This window comes from Micromys minutus (genome assembly GCF_963924665.1).
Source record: "Micromys minutus genome assembly, chromosome: 15".
Classification (NCBI taxonomy): domain Eukaryota; kingdom Metazoa; phylum Chordata; class Mammalia; order Rodentia; family Muridae; genus Micromys; species Micromys minutus.
In genome coordinates this window covers 1,774,784-1,796,150 of record NC_137984.1, presented here as the reverse complement: position 1 = coordinate 1,796,150, position 21,367 = coordinate 1,774,784, and the positions used below count along the sequence as shown (strand labels likewise).

The 21,367-nt window shown below is 39.0% G+C and overlaps 1 protein-coding gene across 1 annotated transcript in view; it reads left to right on the top strand.

Annotated features, from left to right (window-relative positions):
* Positions 1-11,697, top strand: part of ARHGAP18 (Rho GTPase activating protein 18) — a 135,654-nt gene extending 123,957 nt beyond the window's left edge. Inside the window, exons 13-15 of the mRNA XM_080929226.1 lie at positions 6,090-6,214; positions 9,705-9,766; positions 10,292-11,697. Coding sequence (XP_080785352.1) covers positions 6,090-6,214; positions 9,705-9,766; positions 10,292-10,383 — 279 coding nt within the window. The 3' untranslated portion in view covers positions 10,384-11,697. The remainder of the gene's footprint in view (positions 1-6,089; positions 6,215-9,704; positions 9,767-10,291) is intronic.
* Positions 11,698-21,367: the final 9,670 nt, after the last annotated feature.

Genomic DNA, 21,367 nt, shown 5'->3' with positions numbered 1-21,367 from the left:
ACAGAAGTCTATGCACATGGCTCATGAGGCAACAGAGGCAGATAAAGAGATAATACAGATTCTTTTTGATGTTTACTTCAACACCCAACTACTTGGATTTTAGTTAATTTCATATATAGTTGAGTTGTCAACCAAGAATATCCATCACAGCCATGAAATGTGAAGGTCATAAAGATTATTTTGTGTATAGCTTTAGCTATTATGTCATATGTGAGAACATATTGTTTGGCTTGCTGATCAGGCACAGTGTCTTTTCAAAGCTTGGCAGCTCAGTGTAATTAGTATACTAATAGCATTTGCATTGGATACAGTGTAAGTCTGGAGTTTGAGTCTGCCATATACCATTTATATGAGATCTTTGGTGTTATTGTTTACCATCCATATATAGATATCACTTTCCATCCCTTGATAATATACTCAGCAAAAACTTTCTTAAAACATCTTAGTGATTTTTATCTTTACTATCTACTCTGTAAATTTCTGCAAAAGCAGCTTCACACTGAGTCATTATTAGTTTTTATATTATGAGGAGAAGGGAGGGGCATTTAGTTGAAATGCCTTAAATAAGTAGAGGCTTGCTTCTGTCTTAGATAACACACCCTATTTTGTGGCAAGTTCCCTAGTTGCCAGAAATGTCAAAAGATAACCCAAGAAAGTGCCTTGTGCCCCTAGTGGCTTGGGCATTGAAATATACACTAAATGTGATAAGACAACCTTTCTACAGTGCCTAGTTTAGGAAGAGTTAGCATTAAACTCACATTGGCCTAACTTCATTCCCTTTTGTAGAGGGTGAGAAGTATAGGAAATCGTATTATCTACAGTCATAAAGAACGTACGGTAGAATGTTCATGCGACCCACCCCAATTTAGTAAAAGTCAACTCTGGTGCCATATATGTGTAACATGACAATTTGCTTACATTACATGTGTACTTGAAAATTATTGTATACCCTCAGAAGAAGGTATTTGAAACTCTTACTTCCAAACTTCTATGTGTGTGTGCTCTCTTAGAAGTTCTGATACCTCACCAAAACTGAAAACCCAAGATTTCTCCAAGGCCGTACTTCCTGAGCTTAGTTTGAAAGTGTGGGACGTGGGTCTCATTAGTACAGGTCTTCAGTTTTTGTAGTGATATATCAGGAAAAGAGGCTAATCATCAAGAACATGCTACTTCTGAGAAGCTTGGCCATTCTACCACAGGCTTTCTTCTACCTGTGCCTGGAGCAGACCCAGGACTCTGGCTCTCATCCCACTCCTGCAACACCCAGAGAAAGCTTGACTCCCAGAGGCTCGGACACACCAGGAATCCAGAATCCCAGGATCTCAGAATCAGGAGACACCTGGAATCCCAGGTTCTGACACAACCTGGCTTACAGGAGGGACAGGATCCAGTCAGAGACAGCAAGGACAGTAAGAACTAGAGATAACCAGATGGCTAGAGGCAAGCACAAGACCATAAACATCAGAATCCAGTGCCACTTGACAATATCAGAACCCAGTTCTCCTACCACACCAAGCTCTGGATACTGCAATACACCTGAAAAGCAAGATTCTGATTTAAAATCATATCTCATAAGGATGATAGAGGACTTTAAAAAGGACATAAATAACTGCCTTAAACACAGTAGTATATAGGTAAGCAAGTAGAAGCCCTTAAAGAGGAAGCACATGAATCTCTTAAATACAGGAAAACACAATCAAACAGGTGAAGGAATTAAAACCTTCCAGGATCTAAAAACAGAAAGAGAAACATTAACAAAAACACAAAGTAAGACAACCCTAGAGATAGAAAACCTAGGAAAGAGATCCAGAGTCACAAATGTAAGTATCATTAAAAGAATACAAGAGATAGAAGGGAGAATCTCAGACATAGATTATACCATAGAAGATAGTGACACAACAGTCAAAGAAAATACAAAAAACACAAAGCTCCTATCTCAGGACATTCAAGAAATTCAAGACACAATGAAAAGACCAAACCTAAGAATAACAGGTATAGAAGCGAGTGAAGATTCCCAACTCAAAGGGGGCCAGCAAATATCTTCAACAAAATTATAGAAGAAAACTTCCCTAACCTAAAGAGATGCCCATGAACATACAATAAGCCTACAGAACACCAAACAGATGGAATTATAAAAATTGCTCCAGTCACATAATAATCAAAATACCAAATGCACAGAACAAGTAAAAAAATATTGAACACAGTAAGGGAAAAAGGTCAAGTAACATATAAAGGTTTCTCAACACAGGCTCTAAACGCCCGATCTTGGGTAGATGTCATATAGACACTAAGAAAACACCAGTGTCAGCCCAGGCTACATCCAGCAAAACTTTCAGTTACCATAGATTGAGAAACCAAGATATTCCAAGACAAAACCAAATTTAAACAATATTTTTCCATCAATCCAGCCCTATAGAGGATAATAGAAGGAAAACTCCAACATAAGGAAGGAAACTACATCTGAGAAAAAGCTAGAAACTAATCTCACAACAAACCCAAAAGAAGCAAACCACACAATTCCACTTTAACACCAAAAATAACAGGAATCAACAATCATTGGTCCTTAATATCTTTCAACATTAATGAACTCAATACCCCAGTGGAAAAACATAGACTACTGGGCTGCATACATAAACAGGATGCAGCATTTTGCTGCGTACAGGAAACACACTTCAGTGACAAAGACAGACAGTACCTCAAAGTAAAAGGCTGGAAAAAATTTTCCAGGCAAATGGTCCCAATAAGCAGGCTGGAGGAACCATTCTAGTATCCAATTAAATAGAGATTCAACCTAAAGTTATCAAAAAAGATGGGGAAGAATATTACATACTCTCTCATCAAAATCTCACCAGATCATGGAAACAGAAACTAAACAGAGGCACAATGAAATTAGTGGACGTTATGAATCAAATGGACTTAACAGATATCTAGGAGGTGAAGGAGAAATACAGAGGGTCAGGAATTGGAAAAGAGGTGTGTAGCAGTGGGGGAGGTGAACCTGAGAGTAGCCACTAGAAAGTCTTAGATGCCAGGTACCCAAGAGGTTCCCCGGAACCAACTAAGACATTAGCCAAAATGGCCAACAAGGAAGATAGAATCCGTAGAGACCATGTCCAGAAGAAGTAAGCACGACCCCTGCTTGAGGGATAAAGCGACCTACCCACCTCAAAAATAATAATCTGTAATTCCTCCTGTCAAAGGAAAAAGCAGGGACAAAAAGTGGAGCAAGAGATGAAAGAAAAGGCCATTCAGAGACTGCCTTACCTAGGGATCCATCCCATCTGTAGACTTCAATCCAGACACTATGGGTGATGCCAAGAACCTGGTAAAGCTGTCCCCTGAGAGACTGCCAGAGCCTGAACAATACAGATGTGGATACATGCATGCAAACATTGGACTGAGTGTGGGGGCCCCAGTGGAAAAGTTAGGGCAAAGACAGAAGGAACTGAGGGGGTTTGTAACCCCATAGAAGGAACAAGATTGAGCAACTAAACTCCCTCAAGCACCCAGAACTAAACCACCAACCAAAGGGTACACATGGAGATCCAGATACATATGTAGTGGAGGATGGCCTTGTCTGGCATCAATGGGAGGAGGGACCCTTGGCCTTGTGAAGGCTTGATGTCCCAGCATGGGGGAATGCTAGGGCAGTGAGTCAGGAGTGGGTTGGTGGGGGATCACACTCCTAGAGACAGGGAGGAGGGAGTAGAGGATAGAGGGTTTGTGGAGGAGAAACAAGGAAGTCTGATAATATTTGAAATGTAAATTAACTAATAAAAATGAAAAAAATGTGTACTAATATACCTTGGTATAAAAAATGTTACTGCCATTATTCCATCATTTTTGATGAAAACATTAAGTGATTTTATTTCCTTTGATTCTGTGATTCATGGTGAAGTTGGTACTTTCCATGGAGTTTGAAGTGTGTTTAATGAGCCTTGGAACAGGGTTGGTTGATATATACCCACAGGGCTTAGGACTTACCAGAGAGGATCGGTTTTTCTTGCCTTTGCTCTTGTTTTTCCCCAAAGAGGAAACTAAACCACAAAGAGTAATGAGAGAAAAGGCAAATCGGTTCTCACCCTAGCTGCTGAGGGTGCCATATTGTCTTTGTGACAATATATTATTTTTTTAATTCATTTTGGTTTGATAAGTGTTGCAGATCTTCTGAATATGGAACTTAGTCACCTCAAGAATTTACCTGTTAATTTAATTGCACGGTATGCTTTCATTCCCTAGGGCTGGGTAGAAGCTAACTGTGGAAAGAACTTTCTTTGTTATTTCATTAAGCAAATTTAAATGTAGCCAGTACTGTAAATCAACCAGAATTTCTGAATTTTTAACATCATCATAAATACATAGTTATACACAAACCCTGGTTTTCAATTCAGGGCCATGTGCAAAGTAATAGTGAGTATAGAGTATGTTAGCTTAAAGTACCACTGTTTGTTCCTGTCAGTGTGTGGACAAGGTGAACAGGAGTTAAGGAATATTGTCTCAGTTACAGCTCTTACTCCAACATTCAAGTTGTTGTTACTGGCTGATTGCCGTGAAAGAAACATATAGCTGTGACAAAACCACCATGTGGAATGTCCAGAGTAGGAAAGAAGCTAGAAAGCAATCTCAGGAAGGGGAGAAGGCTCTGTAGTCTATAAGTTGTGCTCCACAATTAATACCTGCTCAGAAAGGAACACATAACACACACACACACACACACACACACACACACCCCATACCACCTCACAGGAGATGTTCCATCTACTATTAAAAGTAGCTCATTTTCCAATGTGTTACAAATGAAAGGAGTCTGTCTCTTAGTTAAAAGGAAAACACAAAGTGGGCATGTCAGAGTATATACTGAGTCAGTTGGGACAGATTATACACTCCAGAACAAAAGTCAAGATCACTTTTAAGGGCATTGAGACTCAGCATGTGGTTGAAACTGGTGCCTATGCCTTGCTGGATCTTACTCTGCAGTGCTTTTCTCTGCCATTCCAATATGAAATTTATCCTGTTAGTGAGAACCAATTTTAAGTGGTTTGTGTGTGTGTGTGTGGGGGGGGGGGGGAATCTGCTTTTTTAAAAAAAATTTTGCCTGGTTCTAGAAGAATACTTCCATTTAATTTCCAAAGTCACTCCCACCATCTGTGAATATGTTCCTGCTTTATGATTAAAACCAAAATGAACTGAAGATCATATCCACTTACTAGGCACAGGAGTAATTTATGTTATAGATGTGTATCCTTCATATCTGGCAGGTAAGTAGATCTAACATCGTACTCAGTAGATGCTTGTAAACTTGGACTGGATTAAGTAGGGTATGTGTAATATTTAAGGAATCATATCTAAACATAATTTGAGCATGCTGTTCTCAAATCTGTTTAAGACATATGGTTATAAATAATAAATTAGTATTTATTTTAGCAAAAACCATCTAGGAATTAATTAAGCCTATTATTTTGAACGCCATTGCTGATGTTCTGGTATTGCAAACCTTAAAATGCTGCACTGGTATCCCTAAATTCATAAAATGCCCTGCACACCCAAAGACAGGGGCCTTAGAATTGGTTCTCTGAAGTCAAAAGTATAATAAACTTATTAACCAAGTGGAAAGCAAATATATTATGAATGCATCAGGAAAGTCTATTTCTTTTTCACACGCAGGGACATGAAAAATAGAGGAAATTCTGATACTGGGTGGGGAGGTTTTGTTAAAGCACATATAGGCACAGCACAGAGTGGCTTATTTCTGATTCAATTTCATAAATTGCTACATGAGGAAGCACTCTCCGGTAGACAACCCTCAGAAATCAGCACTTAATATGGCAGTAATGGTTATTGCTGTCATTCTTTACATCTTTAAAAATAATTAAGCATTACTGCACAGGCATTATAAAGTTCCCCTATCACCATTAAGAGGATATTTGAGGTTTGATGTAATTTAGCAAATTACATTATACAGTAGTTAAGGTTTTATGCAGTGGAGTTAACTGAGTAGTAGTTAAGCACACTTCCCATACAATGCATTGTACAGAGTTACATGTTCCAGCTGCTGTCAGCTCTGTTCCAGTGTCATTATTGCTTTGCAGGCTGACGTTCCTCAGGGAGTGATTCGAGTGCAAGCTCCCCATCTTTCAAAAGTTTCCATGGCAATACAGCTAACCGAAGAACTAAAAGCCAGCGATGTACTTGCCAGGTTTCTGAGCCAAGAAAGGTAGAGGCTGTTTTAATTATTCTGTGGAATAACTCACTTTTATATTTATATATTCTCTCTCCTCCCTTCTCCTTCTTTCTCCCTCCTTCCCTCCCTTCCTCCCACTTTTCCTTCTTTCCTTCCTTCCTCCCTCTCTCCCTCCCTCTCTCCTCCCCCTCTACCTTCTCTCCTCCTTCTTCCAGCTCAGTATGTGTGTGTGTGTGTGTGTGTGTGTGTGTGTGTGTGTGTGTCCATAGGAACAGCAGAGCAGACTAGACAATTAGACCCTTGTAAAGAATAGTGGATTGTGTGCAAGTAGAAGTTTTAGAAAGCCTGTGTGAGCAGCCTTCACCATTTGCCTACAATGAGCTTGGCAAATGGAACTACTCAAAGGTCTTTCTTTCCAGAGCACTTGGTTGGAGGTTAATTACTGTTTGTAGGCTTTTACAAAGATTGCTAATTAGGATGCAGCAGATTAAAATGAAGATGTAACTTTCTCTATGAAATTTAATGAATAAGAAATGTTCCAATTTGAAAGCTGAAAGCTTGGGTGCTTGCAAAGGACACCCAGTCCCCTGAGGTCTGAAGTCGGGAGAAGAGAACAAACTGTCCTCATTAGAGAGTACCATGTTCTTCTTTGTCCTGGGGCAGATACTATACATTCTTAGAAAGCTCCTCCTCATCGTGTGCATTGTAGTCTGTTTGGATTCCATTCAACCTGTCTTGAATTTGAGAGGTCCTATAGCTTTTCCCTTTTAAATATCTTATTTTTTGACTTAAGTCACTTATAGTAACATTCCTCTTATTTATGTTATGAAATTAAAATTCTGTTTTAAAAAATGTGTGTGTGTATAAATTTGTGGAGTCCATTATCTTTACCCTGATATGGATTCTAAGGGCTGAAGTCTTGTGCAAAACAAGCCTTTACCCACTGAGCCATCTTACCAACCAAGAATTTTAATCTAAAGTTCTTGAAAGAAATACAGAGTGTTAGCATCTCAGCATGTGTACTGATACTCTTTTATTGAGGTTTCTGTTGTTCTAACAATGGGGAGCTTCAGGCAGGTTGTGTGCTGATACCTCTACAGAGCCAGTATAGCACCTTATGCTAATATTTGTACTGAGACTCTGATAAGTGTTAAAAGGAGTAGAAACTTTAAAACAAACACCCCATTGTATAAGTTGGGAGAATGGACAGACCACCATAGCTCATGGATGGCAAGGTGTGGCCCTGTTGGAGTAGGTGTGTCACTATGGGTGTGGGCTGTACCACCCTCTTCCTAGCTGCCTGGAAACCAGTCTTCTAGCAGCCTTCAGATGAAGAAGTAGAACTCTAAGCTTCTCCTACACCATGCCTACCTGGATGCTGCTATGTTCCTAACTTGAAGATAATGGACTAAGCCTCTGAACCTGTAAGCCAGCCCCGATTAAATGTTGTTTTCATAGGAGATGCCTTGGTCATGGTATCTGATCACAGCAGTAAAACCCTAACTAAGATATATGCTATTCTGGCTTCAACTTGGGGCTGGTGTTTTACATGGTAATATTGTAATATATTTTGTGTATATTTTGTGTAATATATTTTGTGTATATGTGCATGGGTGTACAAGCCACAGTGCTTGAACCAGTTTTCTCCTAAGTAGAACCTGTTCCTGCTGAACATCTCCCATGTCCTAGCTTAAAGTCTTCATTTTTCATTTGGAAGAGCAGGGCAGAATAGTGCTTTCTTACATTCTTGTGGGAATTGAGTAGGAAAGTGACTACTAAGTCCTATTGATGACAATGTGAGACACAGTGCGAGGGCAATGCTTAGTAAGTGTCTGTACTGTGTTTCTCTTCTAATCTGTACTTTTCCCCATTTATATCCCACTTGTTTGGAACACTTTGGAAGCTAGCTCACTTTCCCTCACCATTCACTGTCTTACTATTTCAGCCCAAGCCAGTGAACATACATCAGACCAAAAACTACAATTGGCCGACCATTCACTTATTAGTCTTTTGTAAAATACTGATACTTCTCATTTCCTTAAGAATTTGTTGATCTTATATGAAAGCTATCTTGTGCCAGAAAATTTGTTTGAGCTTTCTGGAAAATGAAAAAACTATGTAGACACTTGAGACTTGGCTCTGAGAATGATATTCGATAAAAATCAAGTTTTTTATAATACTCCTTTGGGGTTTTCCAGCCACAATAACTCTTGGTTGGAATCAGAGTGTGACTGTTGGTCGGTATACAAGGCAGCAGGTAGAAACTTAAGTGTGAGCTGTGTACACAGCATTTGGCAGACAAATGCAGTAGGCATGGTGCTGGGAGGAGAAGAGGGAATAACCAGAGAACCATGAACTGCTTAGAAAGTCCCCAAGGCCTGAGTAGAATCAGACGTGCTTATTTCCCTCCTGCTTGTACAAAAGATATGTGTATGTGTGTTTTGAGTGTGTGTCTATACTGTGTGTGTACAGTGGCTATGGAGGGCCTATAGAATGTGTTTGATTTCATGGAAATGGAGTTGTAGCTGATTCTAAGTCACTTTGTATGGGTGCTAGGAATTAAAGCCCAGTCCTCTGCATGGATAATCAATGTTCTTAACTGCTGAGCCATCTCTTTAGCAGCTCCTCTTCTCTGGACCTTTCACTAGCAACCCACAATTTATCTGTTTGCCTAACCCACATACCACAGAGGATTTTAAAAGCAAATTCTGTAGCTTTCTCCTAGAAATATAAAGTTTGGCTCTCAAGTTTTATCGGGTTGCTGAAGTAATTCTTTTATAAAATTACTTAGAAAAGTCACTGAATTGAAATATTTTTGTGTATGTGTGCACTTAATATTTTACAATAATTTACTTTTGTAACCAATGTATAAAACCCAAAAGCATACACAGGGGTATTGAGAGGTTCCTATTCGTGCACATACCATGTAAAGCCAAAACGTGGCTTAAGTTACAACAGCTTAAGGTAAGTGGAGAAGTGTATATTCTTTGAAGAATGTAAATATATAAACAGCACACTGAGTGGAGTCAAATCCATAGTGCTTACTTCTGCAGTGTATGGGTGCACACACCTTCCAAATCTGAACGGCCAGCCTATGCGGCAGGTCTCAATTGCTTGCAGTCATCTTGTACACCATGACTGTCCTCTCGCACAGTCTCATGATGAAAACTAAGCACAGTGAGAAAACTGTGTCAGAGCCCTGACCTATACAGGAACAGATAATCATATTGATAATCGTGCAATACCAATGCTGTATTATTCTGAGTTTTTTGTGTTTACAAATTTAGATACTGATTTATCCCTTTGCCTTTAGATATCTGATTCTACTTATTTCATTTCCAAATGTGACGCTTTCTTTTTACCTATTGGGAGATTTAACAGAGGGGAAAATGCAAAAGTGTATAACTGCAGTATGACTGAGTTACAAATTTTCTGTGCTGGCTAGAATTCCCCAGCCTGTCAAATGGATTTATCTGCAAGCTGTTTGATGATGCAACTAATCAGTTTGTTTTGGCCCTGATAGTGGAGTTGCCCAGACACTCAAGAAAGGAGAAGTTTTCCTGTATGAGATCGGAGGAAACATTGGTAAGCAGAATTTTATTCTATGTGGTGATATTGCCAATGGTTGATATTTATATCTGTGAAAGAAAAATGTTGCTATATTCAAAAGCAATCACAGCAAACAATAGAGAGTCGCTGGTGGTATGAGTTTGTTGAACGGACTGACCATTCTTTCTCGGGCCTCTTTTTGAGCTCGTTCTATTCACATGGTCAACTTTTGCACATTTGACTGTTCCTTGCACTGTGAGATCTTGGAAATCAGTGTGGTTTCTTAGCTGGATTAAAAATGACTGCTATATTTGATAAAGGTGGAGATGGTTTTAATGAAGCATTTAAAGTCCATCACACAAAGCATTTTCCACATCTTAATTTAATTTGACTCTGACATTTAGAGAATGACTGGACTACCCAATTGAGTTTTTCAATGCCCTTTGAATGAGAAACCAGAACGAGAGAGGGATAAAGACTTTGAAATCTAAGCTCTTAAGCCATCGGTATAGTTTCATGATTGTGCCCACTGTGTTAACTGAGACCCCATCTCCTTCACAGGGGAACGTTGCCTCGATGACGATACATACATGAAGGACTTGTACCAACTGAACCCCAATGCCGAGTGGGTCATAAAATCAAAGCCAGTGTAGACCACTACTCTGAGGACATTTCATCATTCTTGCTGGGTCAAGAGTGTAAATAAAAGAAAAGCAACAGGTTTTAAACTACTCAGCTGTACCCAATTATTATGAAGTGACACTCTCAAGCCTTAAAATTATGGATTTTTTGTGGCTTTCACAGTTGTTAACTATTATTATTATTATTATTAGAAGAAGACAAATATTTTTGGAGTAAGGTAAAAGGGGCTTAATTAGCTTGTGGGCTGTTTATACACACTTTAAAATGTGTTCATATGTGACAGCTTTCCTTTGTATGAAATAATTTCTCTACCACTTTTTTTCTTTTTGGCACTAGGTATTTAAAAAGAACTTTGCTCATAGTGAGCAAGTGCTTTAGGATACCTAGTGATAACTCCAGCAGATTAAACACTATTAATAGATTTGCTAATAGAGTTTGGTTTAATTACATTTTAAGAATGTTGTCTTTCCTTTTCTTTACCTTTCCCTATTTACCTTCACTTAATAAAATTTGCTTTTTAACCAGAAAGAGATAGTTAAGAGCAGGTATGGGAAAGCTATGAAGGCAGAGAAAACTCAGCAGTATTCTTGTTACCACAAAATGTTAATACTCATGGCTTTGAATCATCTGTTGAAACAACACAGGCAGCTTCCTTTTGAGCTTATTGGACTTTCATGTTCAACGCTGCATTCATCATCAAGTACCCAGGCTGCTGGGACCTTCCAGTCATCACCAAAGCATTAACTGTTTCAACACACAGGAGAAAAAATACGGAGCCACGTGGACTGAGTCACCTTATGACCACAATGGGAAAAGCCACATCACTTTGCATGTATAGCACTCTTTCAGATGGAATCAGAAATGTCACATATCAAGTTACATGGCAACATTATACATACCATAATAGTGCAACCTGGGAACAATTGGAGAACGGCATTGTAAAAGGGCACTTTCCCCCTGCCAGAATGAGTCTTTCGGGTGTGACAATCATTTATGTGAACAAGGTTTTGCTTGCGCACGTGTGTGTGAGTATTTTAAATAATCTGAGTCAGTTTGATAAGATGCCGTGTTAAGTATTATCCCCAGGGCTTTTCAAGCACAGACCCTACTGTGACCGAACACGGACCTCTGCTGGGAATAAGAGCAATGAAGTAAGATCAGTGTTCACTATTTTAGAAGGCAAGGAGGTGTGTGCGGATGCAGCACTGCCGCGTTGGTGGCACTGCAGTTCTTTGGGGGAAGCCGCGCATCCTCAGAAGAAAGGAAAGTGCTGATCTTGAGAACAGGGAGTGTTGAGCTTACAGTGGAGAGAGCGGCCTGGGAATGAGCGCTTCAATAATGCCATGGGGATTCGTGCCATTGCTTTTTGTATTTAAAGACATTTTATAATTAAATGACTTTTTCTAAACAATCTTCTCTTGGATTTATTACTTTTCCAGGGGTATGTTCATGACTCTACTTTTGTCTGTTTATTTTGTCTGTTTACCTATGTTTATAAATTATTTTAATTGACAGTCTATTTTCAATGTAAGTCAGTCCCATTTACTACCACTCTTTATTGGTTCTGTGTTCCTGTGTTGTTTTTAAATTCAGAAGGAGTTTTAGCAAAACTTACTTTCTTTTTTTACGTTCCCCCCCATCCTTTAGGGCTTTCAAAACACATTTTAGCCTATAAGAGTATATTCAATTTATATTGATTTAATACATTTTGCATTGATGACTTAATGCAAATAATGAACAATTCTGAAAAAATGTGCTTGAAACATTTAGGGCTCTTCAGAAACAACATAGGACAAGAGTCATGATAGTAATGTAAATAAAAGAAGATTCTAGAACATGTGTCTAGAATTAACAAGTAATTGTTAGCACACTGCCTGCCTGCTCTGGCAGGCTGGAAGAAGAGTTCTATATGTTGATGGGGAAAACGAAAGGCTATTTTATTCTTTTTTTTTAAACAACTTTATTTTACAAAACAAAGATAAATGTACAGATTTTAAACATTTTTTGCTTAAAATTATACATTTTTGTCAGTACTGTTTTTTTCAGATATTAAAATAATTTTTACATAAAACTATGTGAATATTTTTTTTAGTCAGTACTTGATTTTTTCAAGGGCTTGACAGTATGCATTGAAAACCTAATAGTTACAATGAGCGTAAAGTGCATGCAAAACAAAACGCAACGTGGAAATAGTCAAAGTCTTCTTGTTTTGTAAATATTTTTTTTTTTTGTTTTCTTTATTTCTTGGACTTCATACAGTCTGTGAGTTGTTTCTGGGGGAGTGCAAGCCTCTGGGGTTAGCATCCCAATATCAGTGACTGCATATTATGTCTGTTCTTTTGTGACTGGGTTATCTCACTCAGGATGATATTCTCTAGATGCAGCCATTTTCTTAAGAATTTGGTTAAGTCATTGTTTCTGGTGGCTAAGTAGTATTCCATTGTGTAAATGTACCACAATTTTTGTATCCATTCATCTTCTGAAGGACATCTGGGTTCTTTCCAGCTTCTGGCTATTTTATTTTTAATAATTCCTGGATGGTCTAAATTCACTGGCACTGAATGGCATCTGTAGGCAACATACGTGTATACACACACATCATATACCTAATGCAATACATGTACACATACATAATGGAATATATACACACATATACATAATGCAGTATTTATACACACATCTACTTCATATATATCATGTATACATTAATATATAAATATTGACTTCTATTTTTGCTTCTACTTGGTACATGTCCTGCTATCAATGCAAATAATTTTACTATGTTAATTTTTTCATATCTATTAAGTTTTAATTTTCAGTGAACATCTGTTTGCCTAAGGAAGGGACAGTAATGTGAAAACACATTCTCTTTTTTCCATTTTTAAAATTAGATACTCTGTATTTACATTTTAAATGTTATCCCCTTTCTCCACCCTGCTCCCATCCCCTCTCTACCTCCACTTGTCTTCACAAAGGTGCACTCACTCCTAATCACCCTCTCCTACCCATTGCCTTGGCATTCTCCTACCTTGAGAAAACATGCCCTCCCTGGACCACAAGCCTCTTCTCACATTGATGCCAGAAACTGCTATCTTCAACTACATATGCAACTAATGCCTTAGGTCTCTCAATGTGTTCTCAATGATTGGTATTTTAGTTCATGGGAGTTTTGAAGGGTTTGTTTAGTAATGTTCTTCTTCCCATGAGGTTGCAACCCCTTCTAGCTCCTTCATTCCTTTCTTTAGCAACCTCATTGGGGTCCCCATGTTCAGTCTGATGGTTAGCTACAAACATGCTCAGTTGTGTATCTGTATGACTCTGGAAGAGACTGAAGAGGCATCCTTATCTGGTTCCTGCCAGTAAGTACTTCTTGGCATCAGCAATAGTGCTTGAGTTTGGTGGCTGCATATGGGGTGGTGGATCCCCAGGTGAGGCAGCCTCTGAATGAACTTTTCTTCAATCCCAGTTCCTCTGTTTGACCTTGTATTTCCACTCATGATTGTTTTGTTTTCCCTGCTAAGAAAGACTGAGGCATCCATATTCTGGCCTTTCTTCATTTTGAGCTTCATAAGGTCTGTGAATTGTTTCTTGGGTACTCAGAGCTTTTAAGGGCTTGTATCCACTTATCAGTCAGTGGATACCATGTGCGTTCTTTTGTGACTGGGTTACCTCACACTGGATGATAGTCTTTAGTTCCTACCATTTGCCCAGAAATTTCATGAAATTGTTGTTTTTAATAGCTAAGTAGTATTCCATTGTGTAAATGTACCATACTTTCTTTATCCATTCGTCTGTTGAAGGACATCTGGCTTCTTTCCAGCTTCTGGCTATTATAAATAAGGCTGCTATAAACATGGTGGAACATCTTCGGGATATATGCCCAGAAATGGAATAGCTGGGTCTTCAGGTAGTACTATGTCCAATTTTCTGAAGAACCGCCAGACTGATTTCCAGAGTGGTTGTACCAGCTTAAAACCCCACCAAGAGTAGAGGAGTGTTTCTCTTTCTCCACATTCTTGCCAACATTGGCTGTCATTTGAGTTTTTTTATTTTAGCCATTCTGACTGGTGTGAGATGGAATTGAATGCACCCTCCTTTTTTTGCATCTCAAATATTTGAACTCTTGTTGCTGATGAAAAATCTTGAGAGTTGGTGTTACCTGTAAGTTGGGCTTCCTGTTCTCGTCTTTCTCTTGCATCTTGCTTTGTCATCTCACTCATTGGCATAATCTTTCAGGTAATTCTAGTCCTTGTTTTTCGTTCACTTGTACAACCTTGACTTACTGTAGTCTTTGGGAATTGATTGATATTCCTTATTGACAATCTCTGGGAAAAGTCCATTGTTTTCTCAAGTTTGTAGAACTGGTTTACACTTTGTGATTGTCCTGATTTCCCCCCTACTTGTCAGTAGGTGGCAGTGTTGGGCAGAGATTCCTTTGAATCTGAAGAAAGCTGTTTTAGACATGAACAGGAGTTCATACATGTGTTGCTGCGACTCGGTGCCTGGCACCTACAGCAGTTGGATGATAAAACTGTGTGGCTCTGTTTAAGTTACTCATTCTGAAATTGTAAGAAATACTTAACATCAGAGGAGTGTGTGTGTGTGTGTGTGTGTGTGTGTGTCTAATGAATTTGCCTGCTTTAGTCTTTAATCTATTGAATGAATTTAAACAGTATATCAGATCAGAATTGAAATTTCAGTAATATCTTGTTCAAGCAAAACTGTTGTGAGGCAAACCAGAAGGAAGCTCAGAAATAGGAGAACTTTGTTTCTATGTGTCATAGTATATACATGTTTCTTCATTTAACAAGTAACTATTGAAGATGTATATGCATACACACACACACACACACACACACACACACACACACACACACACACACACATCAAGTAGGCTGTGCCCTTGAGATTCCTCACTATACAAAATAATCACAGGCATTTATCCTTTTGGAGTTACATTTTAATAATGGAGACAAACAATGAATTGAACAGAAGAGTGAATAGAACTACAGAGTGTGTGATAAAGGTGCTAAGTACAGCAGAGGTAATGAAGAGGTGAAGGGGCCAGTCATTCAAGGATTTCTATGAAGGCACAAAATGAGTTGTCTCCTTGAATAGTTACAACTAAACAAAGACTTGACAAAGAGGAGATTTTTCTGTGTAGATATTTAGAATGACATTTTAAACAAAGGGAACATTTAGGACTAAGGTCCACCACAGGAATGTGCTTTGTCAACAGTGTGGCTGGAATGGACTCAGGGTCAGAGAAAGACAGCAAAGGTCAGAGAGGGAAATGCAAAGGCAGTTCCAAGATCATGAGTCTTGGGTTAGGAGGGTGGTGATTCATTGCTCATGTCAGAACAGCCATTGAGAAGACACTATTGGCAAAAGCTATAGCTGTGAAGAAATAACACATCATGTTCACTCTGCACAGTGAAGGCAGAGCTTTTGGACTCTCTGGCAGGAAACAAAAATGTACAATCTCAAGATTTTTAGCTTGGCTCTTTTGTTGGGTAGAGTCTGGATTAAATGTGCTCTTGGCTGAGGTCAAGAAAAGGAGTGTGGAATTTAAAGAGAAAACAGGAAATAGGGCCCTAAAACTTCCGGGTGTTGAAGTCTAGAATGAAGCAAAAAGGTATCAAAAAGAAATGCCCCCTCCCAAGGTAAGAGATTATAGTTTGAGAAGTCATAGAAAGGCACCAAAGTCAGATCCTCCTTGTGGCTCAAATGGTTTAGGATTGATAGATTGTGGGATTTACCTCTGCTGATCTTGATGAATAGTTGAAAATATTGGGAATGATTACAGCAGGGCTAAGTTCCCACCCATACGTTCTGCTGTAGCATACAAAAACTTAAAGTGGGACCAACTTTAGGGGGAGGCATTCCAGTCTTGTTGATGTTTTGAAGTTTATTTGCTGTTTTGAAGAAAACTATCATGGGTGCAGGAGACAGTATTTAGTGTGACTCTGGGCACATTTCTTACCTGAGCTTCATTCTTTGTTTTGTGTAAAGTTAATGGGAATAATTAACTTTTGGTAGCTTATTAGAATCTATATCAAGAGCTTGGCAGCATATGTACCTGATAACATACAGTCACTAAATGACTATTGTTTATCAGTGATTGTTATGACTAATATCAGAACTGTACCATGAGAATTCTCACAATGTCACGGTAGTGATCTGTGTTTCCCTTTGCCATAGAGCAGAGGTGTAAGAGACATATTAACACCAGATTAGAATAAAAAGGGAATTAGGGAAAGGGGTAGCAACTATATTGAGAAGAGTACATTCTCCCCGTTAGGTAATTCTCACAGTATTTCTTATGAATCTTAATGTTCTCCACATTAGGAATAACTTCCTACCTAGATATTTACTTCACTGCTGATTCATCTTGCCCAAGTCCAGACTATTCCACTGGAGGTCTAGTACTACATCTTCCTTTGAAGATGAGTGCCATCATCAGTTGGATAGAATATATATTTTTTCCCTCCACTTCACATGAGCTCAGCCCAACACTGAAGGTAGTTTGTTTTATTTACTATGAAAATTGTCAGAGAGACAGAGTTAGAGTTGTCCTCCATCATGTCAGCTGCCAGAAGCACAGGGATAAAGCAAACCTACATCTTACTTTATTTCACTTGCTATACCTAGGAGAACCCTGGGCATCTTGTGTCATCTGCTCCCATTGACTAAGATCCCAATTTACTCTCCTGGCTTTATGTGCTGATGGCCTCTCAAATCCCATACTTAATGCACAGATAACATTATTGTCCATCTACTTCTGCTGGCCTGTGAACCTGGATCTGGACTTGGCATCATGTTCTCTTTTCATTGTGACCACAAGTATTTGGTGGAACAGACTACCTCTAATCAGAAGGCTATCAGAGGAAATGAGAGAACCCTTTCCCCATTGTGACCATTTCCTTAACTCCATGAGGTTCCTTTGAAGGGACTCTTGGGTTATTTTCACATACATCGTACTTAGTGTAAGTGAAAGCAACTGGCTGCCAGGAAAGATGCTCAAGGTACTTGTACCTGAAGCCAAGACACTGGCTTGTCTAGCAAGGCTTTCATTCTGAGCTTTTAAGTGTCTTACTTTTCAACTAAAGCAGCTCAAGGCATACTCCAGAGAGAGCTTCTGCTCCTGCTTATCCTGCTTTTGATATCTAGCCCCCACCACCTCTCAGCTGTTCTGCTGTGTCTTCTTGCTTCTCCTATAACCTTTATAAAATGAAGGCTTCCATGTTCTCCCTGCTTAGGTCATCTTTCCCTCCAACCAGGAGCCACAGAGAATAAGGCACTTCCCTTTAGAGAGGTTCATAGGGAGAATGAGCCTGGAATAATTCTTACAAGTTATTCAATTAACACTGAGTGTTTTTCAGCCTCCCTATAGCCATACTACAGGTATAAGAAAGGGGAATGTGGGGGGGGGGGCAGGAACCATGGTTATCTTACCTTTGCCTGCTTGTATCAAGTAGTTTGGCAGAACAGCCCAAGAACATGAGTCAGATACAATACATTTTCTTTGGTACAAGAGTCTTGAGACATGTTGTAGGTCATGCTTCATTTATTCTCATGCATATCTTTATGCGGACAGGGAAGAAACTGTCATGCTTTATTCTACTTACTGCTTTGCTTTGGTCCCTAGAATTGAACTCAGGCCTTTCTGCATGGTTTTTGGTTTTTTATGTTTTGAGTCTGAATGTGAGGATGTTTTTATTATATTTATAATATTTATATTTCAACTATTATCCACTTTCCCAGTTTCCCCTTCATAAACCCCCTATCCCATCCCTCCTCCCCCTGCTTATCTGAGGGTGCCCACCCACCCTCCCAATCCCTCCTACCTCCTCGCCTTGGCAATTCTCTACACTGGGACATTGGGCCTTGGCAGGACCAAGGTCTTCTCTTCTCATTGATGCTCCAAAAGGCCATACTCTGCTTCATATGTAGCTGGAGTCATGGGTCCATCCATTTCTACTCTTTCGGAAATGGACTATTCACTGGGAGGTCTGGATGGTAGGAACTGTTGTTTTTCCTATGAATCTGCAAACCCCTTCAGCTCCTTCAATCCTTTCTCTAATTCCTCCATTGGGGACCACGTTATCATTTCAGTGGTTGGCTGTGATCTCTGTATTTGTCATGATCTGGCAGAGCCTCTCAGAGGACACCTATATCAGGCTCCTGTCAGCATGTATTTTTTTGGCATCAGCAATATTGTCTGGGCTTGGTGGCTAAACATGGGCTGGATCTTTAGGTGGGGCAGTCTCTGGATGGCCTTTTGCTTCAGTCTCTGCTTCATAATTTGTCTCTTCATAATTTGTATTTCCTCCTGTGAAAATTTTTGTTCCTCCATCCGAGAAGAACTGAAGCATCTGCACTTTGGTATTTTTTTTTCTCCTTGAGCTTCAAATGGTCTGTGAATTGTATCTGGGTTAATCTGAGCTTTTGGGCTCATATCCACTTATCAGTGAATGCATACCATGTGTGGTTTTTATGTGATTGGGTTACCTCACTCAGGATGATATTTTCTAGTTCCATCCATTTACCTATGAATTTCATGAAGTCATTGTTTGAATAGCTGAGTAGTACTCCATTGTGGAAATGTACCACATTTTCTGTATCCATTCCTCTGTTGAAGCACATCTGGGTTCTCTCCAGCTTCTGGCTGTTATAAATAAGGCTGCTATACACATGGTGGAGCATGTGTCCTTGTTATGTGGGAGCGTCTTTTGGGTATATGCCCAGGGGTGGTATAGCTGGGTTTTCAGGTAGAACTATGTCCAATTTTCCGAGGAACTTCCAGACTGAATTCCAGAGTGGTTGTACCAGCTTGCAATCTCACTAACAATGGAGGAGTGTTCCTCTTTCTCCACATGTTCGTCAGCATTTGCTGTCACCTGAGTTTTTGATCTTAGCCATTCTGACTGGTGTGAGGTGGAATTCCAAGGTTGTTTGGCATTTCCCTGATGACCAGGATGTTGAACAATTCTTTAGGTGCTTCTCAGCCATTCCGTATTCCTCAGTTGAAAATACTTTGCTCAGCTCTGTCCCCATTTTTAAATAGGGTTATTTGATTCTCTGGAGTCTAACTTCTCATGTTTTTTGTATATATTTTATATTAGCCCTCTATCAGATGTAGGATTGGTAAAGATCTTTTACCAATCTGTTGGTTGCCATTTTGTCCTATTGACAGTGTCCTTTGCCTTACAGAAGCTTTGCAATTTTATGAGGTCCTATTTGTCTCTTCTTGGTCTTAGAGCATAAGCTATTGGTGCTCTGTTCAGAAAATTTTCCTCAGTGCCCATGATTCCAAGGCTCTTCCTCACTTTCTCTTCTACTAGTTTCAGTGTACCTGGATTTATGTGGAGGTCTTTGATCTACTTGGACTTGAGCTTTATATAAGAAGATAAGAATGGATCTATCAATTTGCATTCTTCTACATGCTGACCACCGGTTGGACCAACACCATTTGTTGAAAATGCTGTCTCTTTTACACTGCATGGTTTTAGCTCCTTTGTCAAAGATCAAGTGACAGTATGTATGTGGGTTCATTTTTGGTTCTTCAATGCCATCCCATTGGTACAAATACCTTCCTGTCTTTGTACCAATATTATACAGTGTGTATCACTATTGCTCTGTAATATAGCTTGAGGTTAGGGATGGCGATTCCCCCAGAAGTTCTTTTATTGTTGAGAATAGTTGTCACTATCCTGCACTTTTTGTTATTCCAAATGAACTTGCAAATTGCTCTAACTCTATAAAGAATTGAGTTGGAATTTTGATGAGAATTGCATTGAATTTGTAGATTGCTTTTGGCAAGATGGCCATTTTTAATATATTAATTCTGCCAGTCCATGAGCATGGAAGATCTTTTCATTTTCTGAGATCTTCTTTAATTTCTTTCTTCAAAGACTTAAAGTTATTGTCATACAGATCTTTCACTTGCTTGGTTAGAGTCGCCTCCGATATTTTATAGCATTGTACATGTTACACTATGCTGCTAAGAAGCAAGCCTAGCACATTTTATTTATTTATTTATTTATTTATTTATTTATTTATTTATTTGATTAAGGTTATACTATATTTTGCATGCTGTTTTGAGCTCAGGATTTTTCTGTCTCAACCTCTCAAAAGCAACATATTTGTTTCTGAAACATAAAGAATTAAGGAATTATTAGGTTTACTAGATAATGCCTTAAGGTACTGAGTTACTTAGAACATGTTGCAAACTGTTACTGGTTAAGAAAGAAATATGGTCGTCATGTTTTCCCTTCTGCCATTCTTTTCTTCCTCTATGCATTTTAATGTTTACTCTATATTATACTGTGGTCATTTTGCCGTAAAGTCAAAAGCAATTGCGTGTTGCGTTTCCACAGGGAAATTATGCTTAGACTCATGGATTGGAACTGTAGTGAATGCATTCCTTACACATAGACTCTGCTTTGATAAAGGCAGATGCATGTATGACTAACTGTATGATAAAATACAGTGAGAAATTAAAGATAACAGCTGCATCAGTGATAACAGGGACTTGAGTATATAAGCTACCAAACCATTTATAATGTGAAAGATTAGATCAGGTCCAAAGGAATCTGGCTTAGAATTAGACCTGGTGCAGTGGGTACTGAGAGTGAGGAAGGCTGATGCTGTATAGTTGGAATCAAGAGTCTAAGAGATTCCACAGGCTCCAGGAGAGACAAGGTGGGTATAAAGTTAACAAATAATAAGCAAAAAAATTTCAAATGACTCTGAGAGTGAAGCATGCTGTGTCTCAACCAATCTCAGACTAGAATAGGGATACTGATTGGAGAAGAAAGAATAGATGTGGGGGGGGGATGAGAGGAGGGAGGTAGGAAGTAGAAAAAATGGATACAAAGAAAAAAATGTGTGAAGCTTGAGGTGAGGGGTGTCCAAAGGCTGAAAAGGGTGGTATTTTTCAATTAGTGGGGTTTTTTTTAAAGATGTATATTTAGATGATACTTTCTGGATGCA